Source organism: Bemisia tabaci, chromosome 9 (genome assembly GCF_918797505.1).
Source record: "Bemisia tabaci chromosome 9, PGI_BMITA_v3".
Classification (NCBI taxonomy): Eukaryota; Metazoa; Arthropoda; class Insecta; order Hemiptera; family Aleyrodidae; genus Bemisia; species Bemisia tabaci.
Window position 1 is genome coordinate 3,983,154 of NC_092801.1, and position 26,113 is coordinate 4,009,266.

Below are 26,113 nucleotides of genomic sequence, written 5' to 3' on the forward strand. Positions count from 1 at the left end.
AAACAACTGATGCACGAGATACGTGTGAGAGATAGCCCATGATGAGGAAACGTACGGTTGTAGAATAGGCTGAGGAGAAGAGGGGGGGACTGAATCGTATTCAACAGGAATGCACAAAGTCACATCCTGTTTGAACTAAATACAAGGTTTGAAAATTGATTTCTTCGTGAGGTTCGATATTGAGGACGAAAAATGAAACAATTTTCCCTGTTCAAAATATTTGTCAAAATTAGCCAACATTGTAATACAATGTCTAAAAGGTAGTAGCACTGAATATATTGGTATTTGAAGTGTAGCCGAGTGCTAGAAACACTGTAAAGTTTTTCTTTAAAAAACTTACATTTTATTAACAAACTTACACCGACGCTTTTCGAAGCAAACGCTTCATCGTCAGGGTAACAAAATCGATATCACATAGGCCATAATTTAATTTCAAACAAGGTAACAGATTTCATTGATGGTAACAATATTGATGACAAGCTATTGGATCAAAACACTCTTTGACTTCGAAGGCAATTAAATTATGGCCTTTGTGATATCGATGTTGTGACCCTGAGGATGAAGCGTTTGCTTCGAAAAGCTTCGGTCTAAGTTTGTTGATAAAATGTAAGTTATTTACAAAAAAATTTTACATTATTTCTAGCACTCGGCTACACTCCGAACACCAAAATATTTGTTTTCAACTTTGAATATTTGTCTGAAAATCATTTGGACCGCGTTAACCAGAAATGAACTATGTCACATCGGCTAGCGTCGAATTTAAATGTACGATTTGATTTTCTACACCGGAACGGTTGTGCGGATTTTTGTAGGAAATTCAGTGAATTTTCTGCATAGGTTGAAGCAAATGGAGATGTTTCATGTGTGAGGGATTTGCGATTTGACCATTGAATCTTATGTAAAAGTTCGTGAGAAACACGACGGTGCCACTACTGGTTTTCACTGAAATCAACTATCAAGCTCAAAAAGCTTTCAAGAGGCCTAAATGGAGGGGATATCCCACGCTACACTGAGAGTCCACCTCTACATCAAGACAAACTCTCCATGCAAAGATAGAGAGCAGATACATTGACAGGGCTGCCATTTTCTTTGGGGACTCTAAAACTGAAAACACGGCATCACTGCTAATGTATTTGCTCCCTATCTTTGCATGGAGAGTTTGTCTTGATGTAGATGTGGCCTCTCAGGGTAGCGTGGGATATCCCCTCCATTTTGGCCTCAACTTGAGAGCTTTTTTTTGAGCTTGGGAGTTAATTTTAGAGAAAACCAGAGGCACCATCGTGTTTCTCGCGAACTGTTACATAAGAATCAACAGTCAAATCGCAAATTCCTCACACATGCAACATCTCCATTTAATTTTCTACATCAGAACGGTTGTGCGGGTTTTTGTACGAAATTCAGTGAATTTTCTGCATAGGTTGAAGCAAATTGCTCAAATCGTCGCTCCTCTGACGTAATGGCGTATTTCGATTTCCAGGTGAGCCCTGCTTTTTATACGACCCCATGCTGTCTGGGGCTCATGCGGAAATAGAGATACGTTAGAGGGGCGACGAAATGTTCAATGAAATTCGCACACACGTTCTCCTGTAAAAAATTAAAGTGCGCAATTAAATTTGACAAAAGCTGATGTGGCTTGATTCGGATTTCTGCTAAAAATGGTTCATTTACGACTACTCTCGATTCATTTTTTCCCCCAAGATGAGGCTCGGTGCGTCTCTATTTAACTCGAATTAGCTCGTCTCTTCTTCATTTCCAAACCTGAAAATGAGCTGGATTTGTATGGGGCTTTTTTTAAATACATAGGGTGTCCCAAAAGTATCGAGACTGGTTCTGTAACTTCGAAAGTAAGATAGATACAGACATAATTCTGGTCTCATTTTAAAGATCAACTCAATGCCTATCGATTAAGACCAAGATCAGCTCAATCGAATAAAAATTGAGTTATGGCAATTTGAAATCAGTGAGGAAAGTTTACCCCTACGGTTTTTTAGGAAGATTCTTCGCTTACCAGGATTCAAAAAGTATAAATATTCGTATCCGCTTTCCTCCGAATCTTCCATAACTTCCTTTTACTTTTCAAAGCATCGTCCATCAAACCGTATGCACTTTTTCATGCGCTCTTGCCACATATCCAACATTGTTTCCCTGAATTCTTCCTCTGGGATGGCGTTGAAAAAGTTCTGAACTGCATTCTGAATTTCGGTCTTCGATTCGAATTTTCGTCCGCGAAGCTCCTTTTTAAGCGCAGGAAACATCCAAAAATCACATGGAGCCAAGTCAGGGCTATAAGGGGGATGAGGGATTGTTTCAACTCCATTATTACTCATAAATTCACGTGTTAAGTTCGATGTGTGAGGCCGCGCATTGTCTTGATGGAGTATCCACGAAGCTTTCAAGTCCGGCCGTTTCCAGGAAATGTGCATTCTCAACTCCTTTAGCACTTTGCAATAATACGCACTGTCAACTGTTGTGTTTGCTGGTACAAAATGTTGATAAATGACACCTCGAAAATCAAAAAACACAATAAGCATCACTTTACAGGCCGATTTTTCGATTTACGGCGATGAAGAATCTTCATTAAAAACCGTAGGGGTAAACTTTCCTCACTGATTTTAAATTGCCATAACTCGGTCAAATTTTATTGTATTGAGCTGATCTTGGTCTTAATCGATAGGTATTGAGTTGATCTTTAAAATGAGATCAAGATCATGTCTATATCTATCTTAGTTTTGAAGTTACAGAACCAGTCTCGGTACTTTTGGGACACCCTATGTAAATGGTCCAATTTTCATCACGCTGTTCAACAACACTCACAAATTGACTGCGCTTAAAAGAAGGGAACCAGCTCAATTACACCATTGAAAAAATCATGGATCCAAGATACGATTTGGATACCAGCCAAAAGAGATTCTGAGACTAGCCAAAAGAGATTCTACACTGGAAAAAAAAACTCATTGGATCTAGAGTCCAGACTCCTAAAAACATCGACAAGAAAAAATACTCTTGATTCAATCAGATTTAAGCTTAAATCAAGAACCATGCTCTTAATTTGAGCGGATTTCCTTTTAATTTAAGCTTAAATCTGATTGAATCAAGAGTCCTTTTTTTGTGAATGTTCTCAAGAGTCTGGACTCTAGATCCAATGTGTTTCTTTACCCAGTGTAAGACCAGCCGCAAGAGATTTTGAGACCAGCCGAAATAGATTTTGAGATCAGCCGAAATAGATTCTGAGACCAGCCAAAGGAGATTCTGAGACCATACTGGGGAAAAAAATCGGATCTAGAGGCCAGACTCTTGAAAACATTGACAAGAAAAAGGACTCTTGATTCAAGCAGATTTAAGCGTAAATCAAAAGGAAATCCGCTCAAATTAAGAGGCTTGGTTCTTGATTTAAGCTTAAATCTGATTGAATCAAGAGTATTTTTTCTTGTCGATGTTTTTAAGAGTCTGGACTCTAGTAGATCCAATGTGTTTTTTTCCAGTGCGGCCGAAAGAGATTTTGAGACCAGCCAAAAGAAATTCCAAGACCCAATACAAAATGTATTCCAAACTAATCTGCTTGTATCCTGGGGTTGTTACAGGGTGTTCCGTTGGAGGACGACCCTTGCAATTCCCTGCCGAGTAGACCAACACCAAAAGAGTTGGAGGATGCTAGCAAGCACTGCTCGAATGAGCACTCCCGTCTTTCACGTCGCTCATCCGAGGTTTCGAGGTATCAATGTTCGGGCTTGAGGAAGGCGGAATGCACACGCTACGAAACACGAGAGGGTGTGGAACACCGTTGCACTGTTGTAGTCCAGAGCCCTCCTAAGTTAGCGTGCATTATCGGACGCCTCTTCCAACGAATCAACATCAGATCCTGCATCGCGTGTGAGTTTTAATAGAATACTGCCATGATAGCGAAGAAAGCCGTAAGTGTAGAGTCCCTTTATACTGAGAGTCAAGGCAACACCCCTCATGGAGTCACAAACGGGAATAAAGATTACAGAAATTGAATGTTTTTCGTAATCTTTGATCGGCTCATTCTTAAATTCCTTTCTCCGTTCCTTCTTTCATTCCGTTTGTTCCTTGTCGAACCCGAAATTCCTCGGTCTATTCCAGATTATAATCTTTGCGATTGGTGAAAATGTAATCTTTATTCCCGTTTGTGACACTGTGAAGGCCTAAAATCCGGTTGACCAATCAGAAATGGATTCGCATTGTCTCGACTCTCAGTATAAAGGGACTCTACGTAAGTGCAAAAATGAAGTTTTGAGAAAATGGGCCTAGAAGCTTCTGAGTGGAACATTTTATTAAAAGAAGCCTCCGTTCTGTGTCAAATCGCAACCAATCACTCGATAGACTCTTAGCTGTTTTAGCTGTCTCAGTAATTTCATCTAAAAGAGTTCAGATGAATTTTGAAGAAAACTCGATTTTGAAAATTTTGCACTTACGGCTCTCTTCGCTACCACGGCAGAATACTAATCGCGTGTATACTCAGGCGCGTCTTTCGACGAATCAGAGCTTAGCCAAATAGGGCTTGGCCAAATTCTTTGGCCAAGCCCTATTTGCTGCACGGACATCGAAACGCAAAGCTTTGAAAACTTTAAGCGCGATTTTCTCAAAATTTAAAAACGCGACATCCGTAGTTCTTGCATAAATGGCTTCATGTGTCTCTCTACTCCCCCTAAATAAAAACAATGATCGAAATTCGAAACTATATATCAGAGTCAATTAAGGAATCGAATCTCGTTCATGTTATTTCATGGTAGTATACAAGTAACAGTTTCACATTAAGATACTTTTTTGTAACAGGCATCAGCGGAAAATGAGAGGAGATAGCGATTTGACGGCCGTTCTGCATTACTCTCACCATTTTCCGCCATTCCGGCGCGTTAGAAATTCCTTTGAGTTTTCGGACTTTTTAAAAACGGACTTGTCCGGCCGTCCGGGACATTATCTCCGAAAGTACGCAATAAATTGCTTCACAGCAGATAAATCACTTTCAGGATATTAAATGGACGGCGTTAGACAGAAAGGAACCAAGCCACATCAGCCGTTGCCAAGAATTGGGCAATTTCATAGAGAGGAAAAAGGAGGTGTTTGCATCTTGAGGTTTCTTTACCCTGTGACGTACGTCGGTACAACCTAGCCAGCGAAATCCGGAATTCGAAGTATGAAAAACGGACCACGATGTCCCATTTTTTGGCTTAAATCAACTCATATGATATACTTTCAAGCACTTTTTATAGAATGACCTTAGAATGACCCTTCCATGAATTACACCATTTCCAAGAAAATCGATGATAAAAGTCGCTGTGCCGACCTACGTCATCAAAGATGCCCGAAATGCGGAACACCTCCTTTTTTTCTGCGGGGCAATTTAAATGTTTGCATAAAAACGGTTGTGCGGATCTTTTTCTTCTTTTTTCCGGCAAATGTCCGTCAATTTTCTACAAAGTGCGAAGCGAACTCCTTAAACATATAAAAAAAAAAAAAAATAAAAAAAAAGAAAACTGCACAAATGTTCTCTTGCAAAAAATGAAATGTTCCTTTTAATTTTGCAATGGCTAATGTGGCTTGGTTCCTTTCTGCAAAACGCGGTCCAAATGAAAAACGCAAGGTTTGCGACCTTGCAACAGTGAACTGCGCTTGGCAAAAATTTATTCTTTACACGGAAATTACTATATTTTTCAGATTTTAGGTTTGGCGTCACCATGAACTCGCCACCTGATGTCCTGCAGAGTAAGTTCGATGAGCTTTCTAGGGTATATGGTTATGGATCGTCCTCCAAGGTAAGGGTGCTCGAGAAACAAGGCAAATCTGCGGCCGCATATTCGATTATTGGACGGAGAACATCGATGGAGGATAGATTCGTCGTTGAGGAAAATGTTCTAGGCAAGAATATAGCGTATTTTGCAGTTTTCGATGGTCATGGAGGGGAGGTAAGTCTGTTCATTACCAAGAAATCTGCCGTGATAGCGAAGATAAGAGCCGTAAGTGCAAAATTTTCGAGATCGAGTTTTCTTCGAAATTCGTCTAAACTCTTTTAGATGAAATTACTGGGACAGCTAAAACAGCAAAGTTCATCCTAATTTAATGAAAACGAGACGTATGAAAAAGCCGTAAGTGCACAAAAAATTACATAGTTTTTTTCAAGACAGCCGTAGGTGCATGAGAGCCAATGATAACATTGCTTACAAGAGGAATGCCGGCCTCATCTGCCGATTTCTAACCTGAAAATGTGTTTATTGTGTGCTCAACACGCTACCTTAAAAGCACGCAGAAGATAGCACTTACGGCTGTCTTGCCAAATACTAACCTAACATGAAACTGAATTTTACCTTATCCATGTACTTTAAAATAAAATCGGTCGAGCTTTAATCCCCCAAATGATTTCTAAGAGTCTATCGAATGATTGGTTGCGATTTGACAAAGAACGGAGGCTTCTTTCATTAGAATTTTCCGGTCAGAGGCTTCTAGGCCCATTTTCTCAAAACTTCATTTTTGCACTAACGGCTCTCTTCGCTGTCGAGCCAGCAATGTCAAATCCTTTTCTGCCCGCGTTATTTTCTCTTCCTCCCTTCACCCATCTTACCCCCTCTCCCCCCACCCCCTTGGTGACGCCAACCACCTGTTGCCTCAAGATAGAATTGGAATATTTCCGAATACTCCCTGCTTGATCCGAAAAGTTTTAAATAAGCACCACTGGCTATTTGTACATATTTTTGGCTCATAACCACCATTTTCAGTCATTCACGACCGATAACGTCATCATGACACCAGCTTATTTCGTTACAGTAGCACCCGTTGATGACGTCATCGGACGGAACACCCGGCCTCAGATACATGTATAAATGTTCAAGGTCATGGCGAGCCACTCACGACATCATACTGATAAAACTGTTTAGCTGCCGCTTTAAAACGCCTGCATTCATTTGCGTATACAATATGATCTCCGCGGAGTTAAAATAGTTGCTAGAGGTGTTCATCTACGGCGCGTAACGCATGATGTTATAGGAATGTTTAGACATGGATCGTTGCAATCACTTGAAACTGCATCATTCATCTTGGTATACAATTTGATCCTCAGGGAATTAGTATAATTGCTCGGAACCATGGCAAACCTCCAGTCATAGCACGCGGCACGGCACCCTTAATTGGACTAAAAGTTTACAAGAATGATCCTTCAGAGCGCAGCACGAATGTACACAAAGTGTTAAGACATCGTGTTACATTGTTTTAAAAGAATCTGTCTACAATGAGATATCTTGTAATACAGTAAAGCTAATGGAGATGTTCCATGTGTGAGGAATTCGCGATTTGACTGTTGATTCTTATGTAAAAGTTCGCCAGAAACACGATGGTGCCTCTGGTTTTCTCTGAAATCAACTCCCAAGCTCAAAAAAAGCTCTCAAGTTGAGGCCAAAATGGAGGGGATATCCCACGCTATCCTGAGAGTCCACCTCTACATCAAGACAAACTCTCCATGCAAAGATAGGGAGCAAATACATTGACAGGGCTGCCACTTTATTTGGAGACTCGAAAACTGAAACACGGCAACCCTGCTAATGTATTTGCTCCCTATCTTCGCATGGATAGTTTGTCTTGATGTAGATGTGGACTCTCAGGATAGCGTGGGATATCCCCTCCATTTTGGCCTCAACTTGAGAGCTTCTTTTGAGCTTGGGAGTTAATTTTCGAGAAAACCATAGGCACCATCGTGGGCGTCGATCATTTCCGCGAGTAACTGAAAAAGGGGCTGGAAATCGGCGATCATTTCCGCTAGGAAATCATCGATCGTTTCCGCAAGTGCAAAAAATGAATATGCACAACGTGGCAACTCTAAGTTGTTGGAATGATCTAGAAGGAGGTTTGCCGCATCACATTTGCAGATGGAACCTTTTCATTCGCCCCTCAACACTTCACGCAATTATATACTATACATGTTTACGTTCAAAAATTTTACGTTCCTGTTGCTTTTTGCTTCCTTGAAAATAAAACGGAGGCCACTTACAATTTAATGTGGCGACGGTTGTTGGCCATATGCGAACAATTAACAGGTAAAACTTTCTGCTTTTCACACTTTTACGCTGACTTTGAGAAAGCTGCTCATAATGCCGTACTAGCAATGTTTCCGGAATGCCTTATATTGTGCTGCACCTTTCATTTAGCTCAGAATTGGTTTAAACATATTCAGCAAAACAAGTTCCTTCTTAGAGAATATAATACGCCAGATTCTGAAGTGGGCAAATATTTGAAATATTTTTTTGGCCTGCCATATTTACCGCCTACTGAAATAGAAGCAGGTTTCGTTGATTTACTATCGATTGCACCCCCCCAAGTGCCATCTGATTTTTCCGATTATGTCTTAGAAACGTACATAGACGAGGCGGCACTGTTTCCTCCTAGCATGTGGGCAGGCCCCCCTCTGATGGGCCAAGAACGACCAATGGACCTGAATCCTTCCATAGCAATTACAATAAAAATTTTTACCATCGGCCTTCAATTCATAGTGTCACGCAAGTTTTACTAGAAACGCAAGCTCTCACAATGACAAAAATTAACTCAATCAAGAAGCAATCTACAAATGTTATCCGGAAAGAAACCGCCGATCGACTTGCAACATCCATCCAGGCATGGAATACATGCAAAGAAGCATTAGAAGGAGGCTCTGAAACGGCTCGCTTGAGGTACCTGAAGTTTATGGGATACCGATTTCACGGGAAGAAAGTTTAAAGTTTTCGACTTAAAATGTGACGTGATAATTATTTTATCTTAAAAAAAAACTGTGCGCACAGTTTCTTTCTTGTTTTTTTTTAAAGTGGATTTTGAAATGTTGAGATGTGCAAAAATCCTTACCGTGCGGACAGTTTCTTTATTTTTTTTTAAAAAGAAAGAGGTTTTTTGAAATTTTGCGATTTGCATATACGTGATTTAAGGGAGGGGGGGAAAAAGTTCCGAACTTTTACTTTTTACAAAATGAAGTGGAGTTTTGGAACTTTTTGTCAACCGACCTCTTGTATCTTCTTTTGCTACTTCAAATCACAGTCTTCTTCTTGAATCTTCTTGAATCAATGGGTGAGTACATTAATGTTTATTTAGGGGATAGTTTCAGGTTTGCCGACGTTGCCAACTCCTCCAAATGGTAACAAAAATTGTCATGAAATAATTTGCGGAAATGATCGCCGATTTCCAGCCCCTTTTTCAGTTCCTCGCGGAAATGACCGCCGCCCACCATGGTGTTTTTCGCGAAATGTTACATAACGTCGTTTCCCGCACGAAGGAACGTAACTGCATTTCAATGTTGCAAAATTTCCGTGCGCAGATTGCATTTTTACTTGGAGAGTTTTTAACATTTCTAACTGAAAAATTCACTGATTTTTCTTCTGATTTTATGCGAAAATCAGACCAATTTTCGACAAAAATTGTACAGGTCTATTCTTGTTGAATATTGAATTGTTTGAGTCAATTTTGCAACCTTGGAATGGAGTTACGTTCTTTCGTCCGGGAGATGGCGATAAGAATCAACAGTCAAATCGCAAATTCCTCACACATGCAACATCTCCATTGGCCTGTTGCAGTCTCACTTAGAGCTAAAAGAAAAGTTATTTTTTGTAAACAGAAAATGGCTCAAAAATCACGATGCTTTCATCAGGAAAGTCTGAAACATACTTCTAACTTGACAATTTGCGTGAGAAACATGCGTTTTTTGAGACTTCTGCTTTAGTATGGCACAGGCGAACATTTCGCAAGAGGAGTCGTTCAACCATTCAACCATTCAAACCTTGCGTGCCAGTATGCTGCGCAATATTCAACATGGTCAACGCCAACGAGTGAATTTACACGTGACGAAACGAGGTTTGGACGTATTTCTATCGAACAGAACTATGTGCATTAAGACATGAGCCCTGAGACCCATAAGAATGTGTGCATAACATAGGCTTATATTAAACAATTTAATCAATTTTTAGAAGGATTAAAAATAAACAAGCGCAGGAAGAAATATAACTAAATAGTATGAACTCAATTTAACAATCAACTTAAAGGCATCGAAAAAATACTGCATTCTGTTTGGATTTTTAGGAACTAAATTTTTAGTACATGTAGGTACTGAAGAAGGGCTGCAAACGTGCTTAATATTTGCCGGCCAGTTTTGGTTGACGCCAATCAATGCGACGCAAGGTTGCTGATTTGGAAAGTTGACAGTTTCGAAAACGCCTTCAATTGTGGCGTGATACCTCACGCGTTCCGGAGAGTACGTATAGTTGTATCACTGCGCCTTAGCAATGCGATGGAAGATTGATGTTAAATCAGCCTCCACGCTGCGGCTCTGTCAGTGATCCTTTACCGCTGTTGCAGTTTTGACCGCGAGGACTAAAAGTGTTCAAGCTATACGGGGCTCACGTCATAATGCACATTGTTCCGTTTGACAGAAATGCGTCCATTTCATCAACCGGCATCTTTACATTTTCTCGCATTGATGAAGACCATGGTGTTTCCCCACGAGTTGCGTGCCAGAGCGTCAGCCGTGTTCAATGTTGTGGCAAAGCATCCTAGGACGCAAGGGTTGGTTGGAACTAGAGTCCCTTTATATTGAGAGTCAAGACAATGTGAATCCATTTCTGATTGGTTCCCGTATTTTAGGCCTTCACAGTGTCACAAACGGGAATAAAGATTACAGTTTCACCGATTGCAAAGATTATAATCTGGAATGGACCGAGGAATTACGGGTTCGGCAAGGAACAAACGGAATGAGGGAAGGAACGAAGAAAGGAATTCGAGAATGGGCCGATCAAAGATTACGAAAAACGTTCAATTTCTGTAATCTTTATTCCCGTTTGTGACTCCATGAAGGGTGTTGTCTTGACTCTCAGTATAAAGGGACTCTAGTTGGAACGACTCATCCTTAGAATGTTCACCTGTACCGTTGTATTATTTTTGAAGCAGAAATCTAAAAAAACGCATATTTCCTACGCAGATCGTGAAGTCAGGAGTATACTCCAGAATTTTCCGATGCACTCGTCGCGATTTTTGGGTCATTTTCTCGAAGAAACGACTCTTCTCTTGGCTCTAGCTGAAAATTGCAACAATCCCATTGTTAGTACATACATTTCATGATAAATGCAAAGTATTAGCAACACGTCAGGCGTGATTCGATAAAAAAATGAACATTAATGTAGAGAAATATCAGACAACAAGGAACCAATGCTTTACCCATTTCCTTCTGTCCCAAAAGTAATTTCTCAAGCATTGTCTTACTTCTAAGAAAGTGCTTTATGATTCTACAGTTTGCCGCGGATTATGCACGAGACCATTTATTGAAGAATTTAGAGACGAAAATTGAAGAGTGGTCATCAAATGGGACAGCTGAAAAAACAACCAGAGTTTCCTCTTTTTTCAACGGCTATCGGTCACGTGAGTAACATAACAAATTCATGAGAACCAAGGGCTTGGAGCGTTTCCTTACACACACCATGAACTTCGTATGAAGTTTCTTTTACAAGAGTAAATAAAAAAGATACAGTCAGACGAAAAGAGACCTATATGTGGACTCCATTTTACAAGAAGGAACCAATATTTCTGACTCATCCACAAAAGTACCTATTTGCATAGGGAAACGAATGACATACGTTGCTCCTGGAATGAGTCAGAATCAGCAGTCCAAATAGTCATGTTGCATATAGAGGTACAGTTGACCGAGTAGACTTTGCATCAGAAAAATCGTGACGTTATATAGGGGGAAACCTTTCTAACTCGATTTTCTTGACGTAAAATGCTCATCTCGGAAAGTTCACGTAGCGAGGTCTTGCATAACTACCATAAATAAGTTTTATAAAACATTTTTGTCACTTTTTTCTGCACATGTTAAGTGTTAAAGGACAGTGTGGTGCCTTATGACAGAGCTTTTGCGGGGGGGGGGGCACTTTGATCTAAGTTTCCATTACATTTTGTTTCGGCTTTTCACGTGTCTACTTTATTCACGTGAATTTCGAAATAATTTTTCAGACTTGTTTTTTTAAAAAGAAAAAAGTTTTTTGTTACAGTCATTACCCATTCGCTTTGAGTACATTAGAAATGTCCAGAATGCAACTCGAGGTCTCCGATGTGCGTGGTCCACTTCATGCACTTTTAAAATTGGCGCGTACCTACTGCATTTATTTCTTGGTCGCTGACAACCTGTGGGCGCATTTTAATCAAAAGTGGTTATGTCCATTGTGACATGAGCCCTGTCATGGGTGCATTTTTATGGATCTTAGGGCTCTTGTCAGAATGAGTATAATTCCGTTTGATTCAAGTACGTCCATGTAAGAAAAGTCAGTACACGTCCATGTAAGAAAAGCATACCTGGGTGAATTCAAATAAGGGTCAAATTCCAGGTTCTATTTCCTCCCAAAATTTTTTCTGAATTTTTGGGCAAACCAAACTTTATTTTGACTATCATTAGGTGTAGACTTAGGAAATATAGCTCGTCGAGCTTAATAGTTGGGCTTAAACCCGAATTTCCACCGTCAAGTGTATCACTTCCCAAAATTTGCCGTAATTTTGCCTAATTTCCTAAATTTTCATCTCAGAGGTGACATATAATACTTTTAATTAAAAATTGAACACAATTGTCATAAAAGCATCGTCGATCACTAAATTAAAGCATAATTGAAAACATGTAACCCTTTCATATCTTGCAGAACCAAAAAAATTAAGAAAAAATTCATCTGTCATGAAAGATATCTGGAGCTTATTCTGCTTGTCTTTTAGACAGTTCCGTCTGTTTATCAAAATGCGCACTGATTTCGTTTCACACGAGAAGAAGCTTTTATTTCTTGGAATATTGCAATACAAAATGGATCAAAAACACCGAATTTTAAAACTTCGAGTGGGCGTGTGTACCGCTGAAGTGGTGATAAAGCCAGGAAATTTTGAGGACTTACATTAACATAACAATTACACCGGTCAACTTTTTTTTTTTTTTTTTTTTTTTTTTTTTTTTTTTTTTTTATTTTTGATTTTCAGAAGATTTGCCAATGGTTTCGGAGTAGATTTTTGGCGCTGATTCTGAAGAACACCTCCATTTACGTGTATCAATGCGATTTATCCTGGGAAAGTTCGGAATTTTTCCGGAGAAATCGGAATTTTCCTTAAAAGTCTAGTTTTTCCAGAAGAGTCAATTTTCCGGGAGAATCTGTGCACGATGGAAAAAACACAGGAATTTTTCGATTTCGTAGCCTAAGATACATGAGAAACCCTATTGCACCCCTATTAAAATTTCCTTTCTTTTCCTTATACCAAGGTTTTCCGGTCCAGTTTCATAAAAATCAATTAATTAGTCACCGAGATAGTGTTTTAAGCCACGGCCACCATCTTAGATTTTCGAATCTCGGAAATTTGACTAAAATTCGAGTTCCCCATTCAAAAATACCCGCGGGTACCAAGTTTCGCGTAAATCGATTGATTAGGCTCTGAGATAGCATTTTAGGCCATGTCCGCCATCTTGGATTTTCGAATTTTAAAAATTTGACTAAAAATTCAAGTTCCCCATTGAAAAGTACCCCCGGATACCAAGTTTCACTTTAATCGACTGATTAGGTGCTGAGATAGCATTTTAGGCCACGTCCGCCATCTTGGATTTTCGAATTTTGAAAATTCGACTAAAAATTCGAGTTTCCCATTCAAAAATACCCCTGGATACCAAGTTTTGCGTAAATCTACTGATTAGGTGCTGAGATAGCATTTTAGGCCACGTCCGCCATCTTGGATTTTCGAATTTTGAAAATTCGACTAAAAATTCGAGTTCCCCATTGAAAAATACCTCCGTGTACCAAGTTTCATTTAAATCGGTCGAAAAGAGCGCCTACAGGGCTTAAACAAACAAGTCCCAGTTGATTAGGCGCTGCGATAGCATTTTAGGTCATGTCCGCCATCTTGGATTTTCGAATTTTCAAAATTCGACTAAAAATTCGAGTTCCCCATTGAAAAATACTCCCGGGTACCAAGTTTCACTTAAATCGGTAGAAAAGAGCGCCTACAGGGCTTAAACAAGCAAGTCTCAGTTGTAACAGTTTTCCATTCTGTCCCACTACAGTGGGACATGGGACAGGATGGAAACATATGGGACAGGATGGAACGGGACAAGATGGAACGGGACAGGATGGAATAAGCTGTTTTTTAAGCTTATCTCTAACAGTAAAGACAATTTTGGTGTTTTTTTTCACGGAATATTTAGTAGCACGTCCTAGAGGATCGGAATAAGAGAAAATTTTCCCTAACGCACACTTCGAAAGTATTTTACGAGCTGATATTAGTGTGTGTGTGTGTATGCTTGACGCCCTGTTAGTTATCATGTATAGCATTCTGTTTGGCATCATTAATGGCGTTAATCTTGCACAAAAATTTGCGAATTTCAGAATTTTTGCCATCTACGACGTGTGAACTATTCAATCAAAACAAAAAAAGTCGTTTTTGGAAAAACCTCAACGTTACGGCAGTCATTTAGAGCTTATTACATCGTTGCCATGTCTCTCCTGACTGTTGCTGACTGTTGCTCGGGACAAATGATTCTAGCGCGTGAAAAAGTTATTGATGGAGCAAAAAATAAATTGACTTATTTTTTTTCTCAAATTCAAAAGCATTACCTATCATCTCCGATAAAGTTTTCTCAAATAATCACTCTAGTTATGCTGCAACATCGATTTAAAGTCAAGAACCAGACACGGGGGACACGCAAATTTGGGACAAATGTAGGCAATTTGCACATTCAAAGTTCTCCTAAATTTTTATTTCAGTCCAAATAAAGTGGGAAGTAGCATGTAATAGTCAACAATAGTGTGGAAAATGAGAAAAAAATTTGATCTGCCCATGATTCTCAGATTATGACGATTAAAACAGCTCGGGACACCAAATTAGACGCTTATTTGAACTCACCCACCTACCCAAACAAGGAAACAATCTCGCAAGCTATTGCCTATCATGACCATGTGAGATTGTAATGGTTTTCAGGTGGCTGTTATCTTCAAAATGGGGAAAAAAGCAAAATAAATCAGCAAAACAAAAATAAAAAGTCTGAAACATTGCATCGGCTGAGGGGCACGTTTCAGCTCTCCTTGCTGAAAATTTGTTTGAAGTATAATCAAGGCATTATATACAAGAAGAGTGTCAATGCCATGCCACGCTGCTTGGATTGTGAAACTAAGAATACATTTTTCTCTTTCACTTTCACTCGTACATTTGATATAATTTTCAAGAAAATCGACAAAAAATTCAAAGAACAATGGAGATGGAAAAATACCTAAGAGTGGTCGTTGAAACTGAGACAAGATTCCAACTAAGTCGCACAATCTTAACAGCGTCGCATGGCTAAGACGCCCTTCTTGAACAAAATGCTTTAATTTCAGAAAAGAAAAACTTGCCACGAACGTACTCATCAAAACCCCTTACATCATTTTGCCGTTTCTTAGACGAAAGAGCGTAACTTCATTTCACCGATTCAAAATTTCCACTCTCACAAATCGTCTCTTAATTGCGTGACTGTTGGACGTTTTTAACAGAAACTTCCATAAACTTTCCTCAGATTACAAGCTAAAGTCACCAAATTGTGGGACAGAAACAACTCAGTCATGATTCTGTATACGATTTCATCATTTAAGTCAATTAATGTTGTGACCTCTGAATGAAGTTACGCGCATTCGTCCGACAAACGATGATTTTTTAGAGGAGTCAGCTAAGAGGGTATGGATCCGATCGAAAAATGACAACGTGAATCGATCGACATGAATCAATCGACACCGATTCAATCGACAGTTAATTTAAAAACACCCCTGTCGATTTTATCGACATGAGTGGATCGAAAAATAAAAACGTGAATCGATCGACAACCGTGAATCGATCGACAAACCCGTGAATCGATCGATTCATGTCGATCGAATCGACACGGGTGTTTTTTTAACTGTCGATCGAATCGGTGTCGATTGATTCACGTTTTAGTTTTTCGATCGATTCATGTCGATCGAATCGACACGGGTGTTTATAAATTAACTGTCGATCGAATCGGTGTCGATTGATTCACGTTTTAGTTTTCGGATCGATTCATGTCGATCGAATCGACACCGGTTTTTTTCAATAATTTGTCGATCGAATCGGTGTCGATCGATTCACGTTTTCATTTTGCGACCGATTCATGTCGATCGAATCCATACCCTCCGTCAGCTAAATGTCAGAGATAGTTCCCTCCCTCCAGCCTCCTCCTACAGTGGAGATTCTTGCAAGTTGCGGCAACACTGTTTTTACTCCATTTAAATGTATGTCAAGCAATCGATTTTAGGTGAGGCAGCCTGTTTCACCTGAAATCTATATACATATCAATAGATTTAGATTGAGTATTAACAGTGTTGCCGCCTCGCTGGAATCGCCACTGCACTGAGAATATTCGGACTGCTTTTTCCGATTTGGAACTATAAATTCTGGCTCATCTGAAAAAAACGCTTATGTGCATAGGGAATCTAATGGCGCATACGCTGTTTTTAGACAGGGCCAGAATTCATAGTTCCAAATTGTAAAATGCAGTCCATCGTGTTCGGTTACTTTTGGTTAGTAAAGGAATCAAAACACAAACCAACACGAATTTTGTGTTGCTTTTGGTACAGTTTGCGGTGAATTCAGCTCAGAAAACAATGGAGAGACTGGAAAAATACGTTCTTCCGATTACGAAATTAGTATTCACCTCTCGTTCATTATTAAATATCCTCAAGAAAACTAGCTGGCATTTTCTTTTGAAACCTTCAACCAAAGGATAGGGGTATTTGGACGTATTTGTACCAAACAGCTGACCTATGTGCAGGTGAGAAATATGGGGTGAGCTCTAGAGAGCTGCATAAGAAACAATGTAAAAGTGTGCGCGATTCCTTTTGAAGAATTGGAAAAGCGGGTTTTACATTCTACCAAACAAACCTATGTGCCAACTGAATGCGGGAGTCATGAGCCGCGGGCATGGCAAGAGAGAGTTGTGGACAGGGCTCATGAGTTAAAGCGCAACGTCGACGAGCTCGTCGTCGTAACGCGTATCGTCCATTGCCGCTGACGTCACTGGCGCTTTATGATTCTCATTCACTCTTACGCAAAGAGAACTAACGAGCACACCCCATATTTCTCACCTCATAGGTCTGCATGGTAGAAATACGTGCATTTTGTCTTTTACTTCCCGTATTAACCAAACTTTAGGGTTGAAGTTTATCTCTGTGTGCGCTCCTTGTGCCATCCATGATTTTAATATACTGACTGGTAAATTTTCTAAATAGAAATACCCATCATTGACGAATCCGAGCCTGATTACCGAAAGATTTTAAATGACGCTATACTCTCCACTGACAAAGACCTCATGACCGCCCAAATTGACCAGGAACCTGAAAGGTGGTCTGGGTTTAAATCTGGTGGGTAATTAACTTATTCCACTCATTGTAAGCGTTTTCATTTAGGATGCATTCTTCCTATCATCAGCGGAACTACCGTAAAGATGAAACTACCCATTGGATGCCTACCGATCAATAGAGAGTGGACCACTAGACAAGGTACGAATTTTGAGCAATCTGATACATGTTTCTTAACCAGAATTTAACGTACAATACGATTCACACAACGAAAATTACTGAAACCGACTCGTAACGGAGATATTAACGTTTCTATTACACATTGGTTACGAGGAATTTGAACTGCCCACTCACAAGAAACTCAAAGCTCTACGTGAGTCAAATCGCGCACTACAACGGTTTCAGCAAGCTTCTCAATCGAGCAATGTTCATTTCCCACCACGTGTCGTTCAAACTATTAGCAATTTGCTACAGTTGAGCCAAAGCGTCAAGATCGAGGTTGCCAGATTTTTATATCGCAGAGACTGTCATGATAACGTTTAGCACGCGATGTGAATTACGTAGAGCATTGAGTTTTCAGGGGCGGATCGTTTGAATTCACACATCAAGAATCATTAGATATCTTCGTAAGGAGTTGATTTCGGAAATTTTCGTTATGCGCATTGAAATTTGGTGAAATTTTGCTTAAGAAACACGCATCCGAATGCTGAAATTCGTACCTTGTCTAGTGGTCCATTTGCAGATGTCTGAAATTTGATGAATTTCGTGTCTAAGTGGAAACTGCTGAGTGAACTGGACACAAGGATACCCTTGGTTAATGAATTAAATAAGTATAGAAGAAGATGTGACAAAATGATCTAATCTGCTAAAAAACGTGTGTTTAAATGGGAAATGCCGCCAGATGACGTCACTAGGCGGTGCATTTTCTCACTTTTAAATCTATTTTTATACTATTTCCCATATGAGAAAAAAGTATCAAAATACTGTGAGATCAGATTTTTAAGCACTTTTAGATGAAGCAATAAAAAATTTGCATGCGAATTCTCCATTAGATCTGCCTGAAATGGTGATTAATAACAACCACTAACTGTAAATTTGAACGATGGTTTGAACTGAATACTCTGCATGCCTTTTTAAGAAAAACAAAGTCGTTTAAACAGCATACATTGTGTAGAGACACATACGGGAAGAAGGATCCCGACTCACAAGGTAGCAAATACTGAGACTCTAACAGCATTCCGTAATAAAGGTGTGGTGGATTCTACCACATGCTTGATTTATCATTAAAATATTCCATAACCAATTGAAAATTAAACTCAAAAAAGTAAAGTCTATTATAGTCTAAGAGAATTTTTCGAAGAGCCTGTATAATTTCATTTTGCTTAAATTGACGTATAAATAATTGTAAATTTGACTTGTGCCAGAGCTTTTTATTATAGGCTGTATGCATCAATAAATTCTATCTATCTATCTATCTACCTATCTGTCTATCTATCTATCTATCTATCTATCTATCTATCTATCTATCTATCTATCTATCTATCTATCAATCTATACTTACCCTACAGTAGCACCGTGGCAAAAATCAAGTACAGTGGATATCGGATATAACGACCTTGAAGGGACCAGCCATATTCGGTCGTTATAGCCGATAGTCGTTATAACCGATAGTGGAATTTTTACGCACGTACCCTATGTTAAAGAGCTGAGAACAAGGCTGTGCTGTAGGTGGAATTCCAGGGCCCGGTGAATTTTGCTGCTGATTCATTATCTCTTCAGTAACACCTTTGTTTATTAGCTTTATCTAATTTTATTTGAATTGAATATTTATTTAATTCATTTATTTTTGTATTCTAGGACTAATTTTAATTAAAACACTTTGTTTGAATTTGTAAAAACAAGGTATTTTATAATATTGAGAATACATGCACTACACACTACATTATGTTTGCAATACATATGCGCAATACCGAAGAAGTATAAAACTTCTAATTTGAATAATAGTCCGTGATTTCTTTTTTGCTTCACAATCGTGTTCGCGTACCCTTTTTGTAACGCTCTATGGGCCGAGCGTAAAGTGTGATAAAGTGGAATCGTTCCATTCTGAGTTCAAAATTAGGAATTTTTGAACAGTTGTGATGGCTTCTAGGGCGTCTGGAAACGAGATCCTCTCCTCTTCGGCCTCTGTTGCTGTCGCTCAGGTCGTTATAACCGATCACCACATCTGTTGGGACGCGAAAACTCCGTCGCTATGACCGATATGTCGTTATATGCGATGTCGTTATAACCGATACATAAATACATTGAATGAATGGGATTTCAGCCGGGACCGACCAGTTTACGTCGTTATGCCCGATATGTCGTTATAACCGATGTCGTTATATCCGATATCCACTGTACTCATTTATCATATTTAACCTTCATCACGGACATGGGCCCGTCTCTAAATGTCGGCAGACCAAAGGTCCATTTAAGTTCACGGATAAAAAAAAAGCACGAGTTTGTTGTGTGATATGGACATCTCCAGTTAATTGTGGTAGTACACGAATTAGTTGCGGTAGTACACGAATTAATCGTGGCCGCACCCCAATAAATTAGGTTACTAACCCAAATGTTGCGGTTCTTCCACAATTAATTAGAGATGTCCGTATCATCCAACAAATTGTGATAGTACCACGGTTTTAGAGGATAACCCCTAAAACTTTTTTTCCGTGTTGTCCTCAACTTTTAAAGTATATTTCCACAACTCCAACTATTTTAAAAACACCCGTAAGATATTACTGATTCGTAGAGTAGGTTGACCGTTATTAAATTTAATATATTGATTTACATCCTGCCGTAGGCTCAACGGCACTGGTCGCGCTGATCGTAGGCTCGAGGCTGTTCGTGGCTAATGTCGGCGATTCCAGAGGTGTCATGTGCGACTTCGAGGGAAGGACTGTGCCTCTATCGTTTGATCACAAACCTAATCTGGTGCGTATACTAAAGGCTTCGGTAATAATGACTTAAAATCGAACGATTTCATATTAATTACAATTACGGCAATGTTAGTTTCTGAAAGACTACGTGAATACTTCACGCATTGCGCATACTCCACGGTGCGCCATGTTAGTACCTGCAAGACTGCATGGATACTACACGCACTCCACGTGCGCCACTGCGCTGCCGTGATAGCGAAGAGAGCAGTAAGTGCAAAACTGAAGTTTTGAGGAAACGGGCTCAGAAGCTTCTGACCGAAAAATTCTATTGAAAGAAGTCTCAGTTCTTTGTCAAATTGCCAATAATCATGCGAAAGACTCCTAGATAATCGTTTGGATGTTTAAAAATCGACCGATTTCATATCAATTACAATTACGGCAATGTTAGTTCCTGCAAGACTACGTGAATTGCGCATACTCCACGGTGCGCCATGTTAGTGCCTGCAAGACTGCATGGATACTACACGCACTCCACGTACGCCACTGAGCTGCCGTGATAGCTTCTGAGCCCGTTTATTCAGAACTTCATTTTCCACTTACTGCTCTCTTCGCTATCACGGCAGCGCAGTGGTGTACGTGGAGTGCGTGTAGTATCCATGCAGTCTTGCAGGCACTAACATGGCGCATCGTGGAGTATGCGCAATGCGTGCAGTATTCACGTAGTCTTGCAGAAACTAACATTGCCGTAATTGTAATTAATATGAAATCGGTCGATTTTTAAACATCCAAACGATTTTCTAGGAGTCTTCCGCATGATTATTGGCAATTTGACCAAGAGCTGAGACTTCTTTCAATAGAATTTTCCGGTCAGAAGTTTCTGAGCCCGTTTCCTCAAAACTTCATTTTTCCACGTACTGCTCTCTTCACTATCACGGCAGAACAGCATACCTTAGACGTATTTTTTTCGACGCAACAATTGTTTCCTGTTACCGACTTCGCGTTATTTGCATCAATTTTTACCAACCCATGAGGGCAAAGCAGCTAGAAGTGAGTTTAGAAATCCTGTTAACAAATGCACACAACAAGCTCCGAGGACGTTTCAATTGTTTCGAAACAAAGTTGCGAAACGTTGCCAAATTGTGCAAAAAAATACACGAATAAAAATAGGCCAGGCCCTTAACAGAGTGAACATCCGAACAAAATACGATTGCTACGAGAAGTCCGAGTTGTTGCGTCGAACAAAATACGACTCTTTTCTTACACTGGAAAAAACAAAACATTGGATCTAGAGTCCAGACTCTTGAAAACATTGACAAGAAAAAGGACTCTTGATTCAATGAGATTTAAGCTTAAATTAAAAGGAAATCCGCTCAAATTAAGAAGCTCGGCTCTTGATTTAAGCTCAAATCTGATTGAATCAAGAGTATTTTTTCTTGTCGATGTTTTTAAGAGTCTGGACTCTAGATCCAATGTGTTTTTTTTCCAGTGTTTGAATATTTGTCTGAAAAACATTTGGACCGCGTTAGCCAGAAATGAACCAAGTCACATTAGCTAGTGTCAAATTCAAATTTACAAATATTCAAACACTGGAAAAAAATCACATTGGATCCAGAGTCCAGACTCTTAAAAACATCGACAAGAAAAAATACTCTTGATTTAATCAGATTTAAGCTTAAATCAAGAACCAAGCCTCTTAATTTGAGTGGATTTCCTATCGATTCAAGCTTAAATCTGATTGAATCAAGAGTACTTTCTCTTGTCGATGTTTTCAAGAGTCTGGACTCTAGATCCAATGTGTCATTTTTCCCAGTGCTATTGGCTTCTCTGATACTTTAGAGTCTCTTCCTCCATGATAATTCTGATAATTCAGAATTGTCACCTGTTGTGCATGCATTTAGTACATGATACAAAGGCGCTATACTACAGTGAATTGTGAATCATGATCGAAATAGGCGTGTTCCGAAGGCCGTATTATTAATCCATGCTAATCTTAAAATCGGAATAAACTGTGGTGTTGAGGTGACAAATGAGCGGGGGAATAAATAATTGACATTTTTGAAATTTTTGTATACTTTTGACTAGCGAATTTTTCATTAAGCTATAGGTATTTTTCGAATCGGAAGGGGGGGGGGAGGAAAGGAATCGTTGGAAAGGAGTGCATGTTTGAGGGAGGGGAATTTGTACCCGAGTAGCTTTCTGCTAGGTCTCGTTGAGCTGTTCTTATAGATTCGAGCATTGAATACGTGCGTTCGTATTTGGTACGAGTTGATCCTAATTTTTCGCAGGTGGAATTGAAACAATTTTAACAAATTTAAAGAAACAACAGTAGTTCGTGTCGAACGAATGACGAATTTGTCATTGAGCTAGGTAAGGCTGGAAGAAAATTCCAGTGCTCTTTTCTCACCGCGTGGACCGTTATTTTCTTTTTCACAGGCGAGCGAGCGTGCAAGGATCATAGCCAACGGTGGCGACGTCTCTTACGTACACGGCGCGTGGCGCGTGAACGGGCACTTGGCTCTGTCGCGGGCGTTGGGTGACGGCCCCGACGAGAAACGACTCGGCGTGCTCATCGCGGACCCCGATATCCTGACGTTCGAACTCGGCCGCCACAGACCGCGCTTCCTAGTCCTGGCCACGGATGGACTCTGGGACGTCCTGTCGAACGAAGACGTCGTCGCCTTCCTGACTCCCAGGAGGCTTCGCGAGGAATATTTCGGCGCTAAAAGTTTGGCTTACTACGCCTACCTTCGCGGGTCAGAGGATAACATCACCGTCGTCGTCGTCGACCTGAGGAGCAAGCAATGGGCTTCTTCGGTTAAGTGCGGTAATGGAGATTGTGGTCCTTCGTCGAGATCTCCGACATCATCGGGTCGCGGAAGCACGCGGGGCGGGGGAAAGAAGTCCACGCCGAGGAACTCTATAAAAAAATGAGCTCGAGATCTATACTGCATAAAGAATAGGGAGAGAATTAAAATATGGGTAAACAAAGCGCCTGTCGTCTGTTCGTATTTCGCAGGCAGCTGTGTAGGAGCAGGGGTTGCCTACCCATCTTAAACATTGGTTGGTGTGTAGGCGGCCACTATGTGTGTCTCGGATGTTCGGTACTGAAGTCCAGTGGTTACGTGATAACGGCTGGGGTCAGGTCGCCACTCAATTTTTTACTCGTTTTCATGTGTTTTTGCAGCTGAAAATGAGCTGGTGACAGCTCGAAACGTCCTGCCTTTAAGTGTTTCTAATGTTTTAGCCTTGTTTACCCGCATGTTTTAATTCCATCCTTATTTATTCGTATATACGGGCTGTGTTTTTGTGCTTTATAGTTGATCTATGCTGCCACGCTAAGGAAAAACGCCAGATGAACATTTGAGAGTTGCCAAAATTCCTTCGATAAAATGTTTATTTTTGAGGAAAGGTATAAATATTTTTCTTAGAAATTTTCATGGACTTAAGGTGAAATTGCAAACAAAATTATCTGAAAAATTAGAGGAATAATATGCGTAAGTTAACTCTTTTATCAAAGGAAATTTGGCAACACTTGAAGGTTTGTACGAAGTTCTTCAATGGCACAACAGTATGGTGCGCCGTTCAGGCAAACATGGAGATAATCAAATGTTCTGTGATATATGGACGAATCATGTGATGTATAGAGTGTTGTGATACATGTATGGAGTGCTGAGATACACAGGGTGGGAACCTAACCGAACCAAATAGATCAGAGCAGAACCTTACGTCACCCAACCGAACCTAACCTGAGCTAACTTGAGGTTAGGTCCGGTTTGATTAGGTTAGGTGCGGTTAGGTTATGAACTTATGTATCCGGTGTCCGAACGGGAAATATTATCCATAACGAATCCTCCACTTTACCTAAAAACATCAATTATCGACTCTGGAAAATTGTTCAAATGATTGAATTAGTTTTATTTTAGGCATGTCAGCACTAAAAAATATCTTGCCTGACATGGAATGAAAAAGATCCGCTTTAGGCATTCGTCGATTTTTAATCATTCAAAAAATTCCTATAGGACTTTTTAAAATCACTAACAATTCTACGAAGAACAGAAGATTTATTCAATGATATTTTTTGCTCAGACACTACTGGATACAGTTGTTTTCAAAACTTTATTTTTGCGCTTACTGCGCTGGAGCCATCAATCCATAGTTCACATGTAGAAAAAGAATTTAAATTTCTTCATTACGGTGATCAAAGCAATTTGAGCTATTGAGCTATTTTGGCATCAATAGAACAGTGTTCAAGGTTACGGGCTCTCGACTGTAGCACGCACTATGATTTGAGAAGTCGCAATCATTACTTCAAACTATGTTCTTCAAAATATTTATCTTATTTTCCTAATTTAATTCCTGAGTGTTAACTTTATTTCAAGTATGATTATTATCAACAGCGAATTTAATATCAAAGCACACTCTTAATATCATTTTCCCATTGCTTTGATCAATCTTAACTATTAATTCTAAATAATACACTGAACAAAATACTCCGACCGTGTAAGTCGTACTTAAAGGCTATATAGACATAGTGTCCGCGTTCCGGGCTCAGAGGCCGAAAGTTCCGGGCGTAGAACCCGGTGCAATCGAAGCTACGGCTCTGGCACCTGGAGCCTGGAATTAACGGTATGTCTATATAGCCCGTAACTTTATTTAAGTGTAATAATGAATTACCATTTGTACTAAGCAACATGATGCGAAAAAAGGCTGGAAAATGATTAAATCGTAGTTAAAAGTTCTTTGCCGCCCTTTTTACGGATCCGGTTTGCTTTATAATGGAATATTTTGATGATGTGACAACCGCTAAAGGGTAATGTAGCAATCGCGTCCATGATATTGGACTTTATGCTCAGCTATATACTGTTACGTTGCTCATCACGTCCAAGATCTTGGACTCCATGCTCACTTTAGTTGGGGATAAGTTTTTCGAAAAAGCGAGGTGAGCGTAGCGTCCAAAATTGTGGGATGCCGATATATTCTGTGACAATACACGAGCATAGGGTCTAAAAATTTATTAAGACAATTTTTGTGAAATGAAGACGAAAAAATGTGTTCTCGTAAAAAAAAATAGTGCATTGGTCAGGTTAGGTTAGGTTAAGTTAAGTTAAGTTAAGTTAGTTCAAGTTAGATTTGATAAGCGAAGTATACGATTTTCTATCATGATGAACTTTAAAAATACGGGAGGTCTACTTGCTATTGGACTCCATGCTCCAGCAAAGAGGTGAGAAGTTTAGCGATGAGCATGGAGTCCAAGATCTTGGACGAAATGAGCAGGCAAGTATATCAAGAGTGAGCATGGAGTCCAATATCTTGGACGCGATGCTGCATAATCCGCTGAAGTCCGATGCCCAAAGTTTTCGGTGAGGTCCCACAAGTTGTATTTTGGTTTGTTTTATCTGTGATAAGAGTCTGTGTCACAGCTCTGATTTCTAGAATTCATGGTTTAGTTTAAGTTAATAAGGTGTGCTGTTTATTCAGAGTGAGGTGTTGTCATTTTACCCATCGAGCTACATTATGTCCCCAAGCAAAGCGGCTTTGAGTCCCGGGACCCAGCAACCTTTTTACTTCGGTCTTTTACAACGCAAGCAATGCGAATTAAATGCTGTAATATATATTTAGGTATAAAATTGGACAAATTAGGGACTATATAGGTTAGGTGCCATGTTCTCGGGCTGCCAAAGTGTAAATTTATGTGCATATTTGGGTGTATGTTTTCTTTTTTTGAATTTGTTTATCACCTTTTGGCTTCTCTGATACTTCCTTCATGATGAGTCTCTTCCTCCATGATAATTCTGATGATCCAGAATTGTCACCTGTTGTGCGTGCATTTAGTACTACATTGAATTGTGAATCATGATG

General features: G+C 39.8%; 1 protein-coding gene across 1 annotated transcript; it reads left to right on the forward strand.

Moving 5' to 3' along the window:
- The first annotated feature begins 1,975 nt into the window (after positions 1-1,975).
- Positions 1,976-24,473, forward strand: LOC109040929 (protein phosphatase 1L-like). Its single transcript, XM_072304403.1, has 6 exons — positions 1,976-3,870; positions 5,677-5,924; positions 11,271-11,397; positions 17,268-17,399; positions 20,179-20,309; positions 22,688-24,473. The coding sequence occupies exons 2-6, from the start codon at positions 5,697-5,699 to the stop codon at positions 23,183-23,185; spliced, it is 1,116 nt and encodes a 371-aa protein (XP_072160504.1). The 5' UTR covers positions 1,976-3,870; positions 5,677-5,696; the 3' UTR covers positions 23,186-24,473.
- Positions 24,474-26,113: the final 1,640 nt, after the last annotated feature.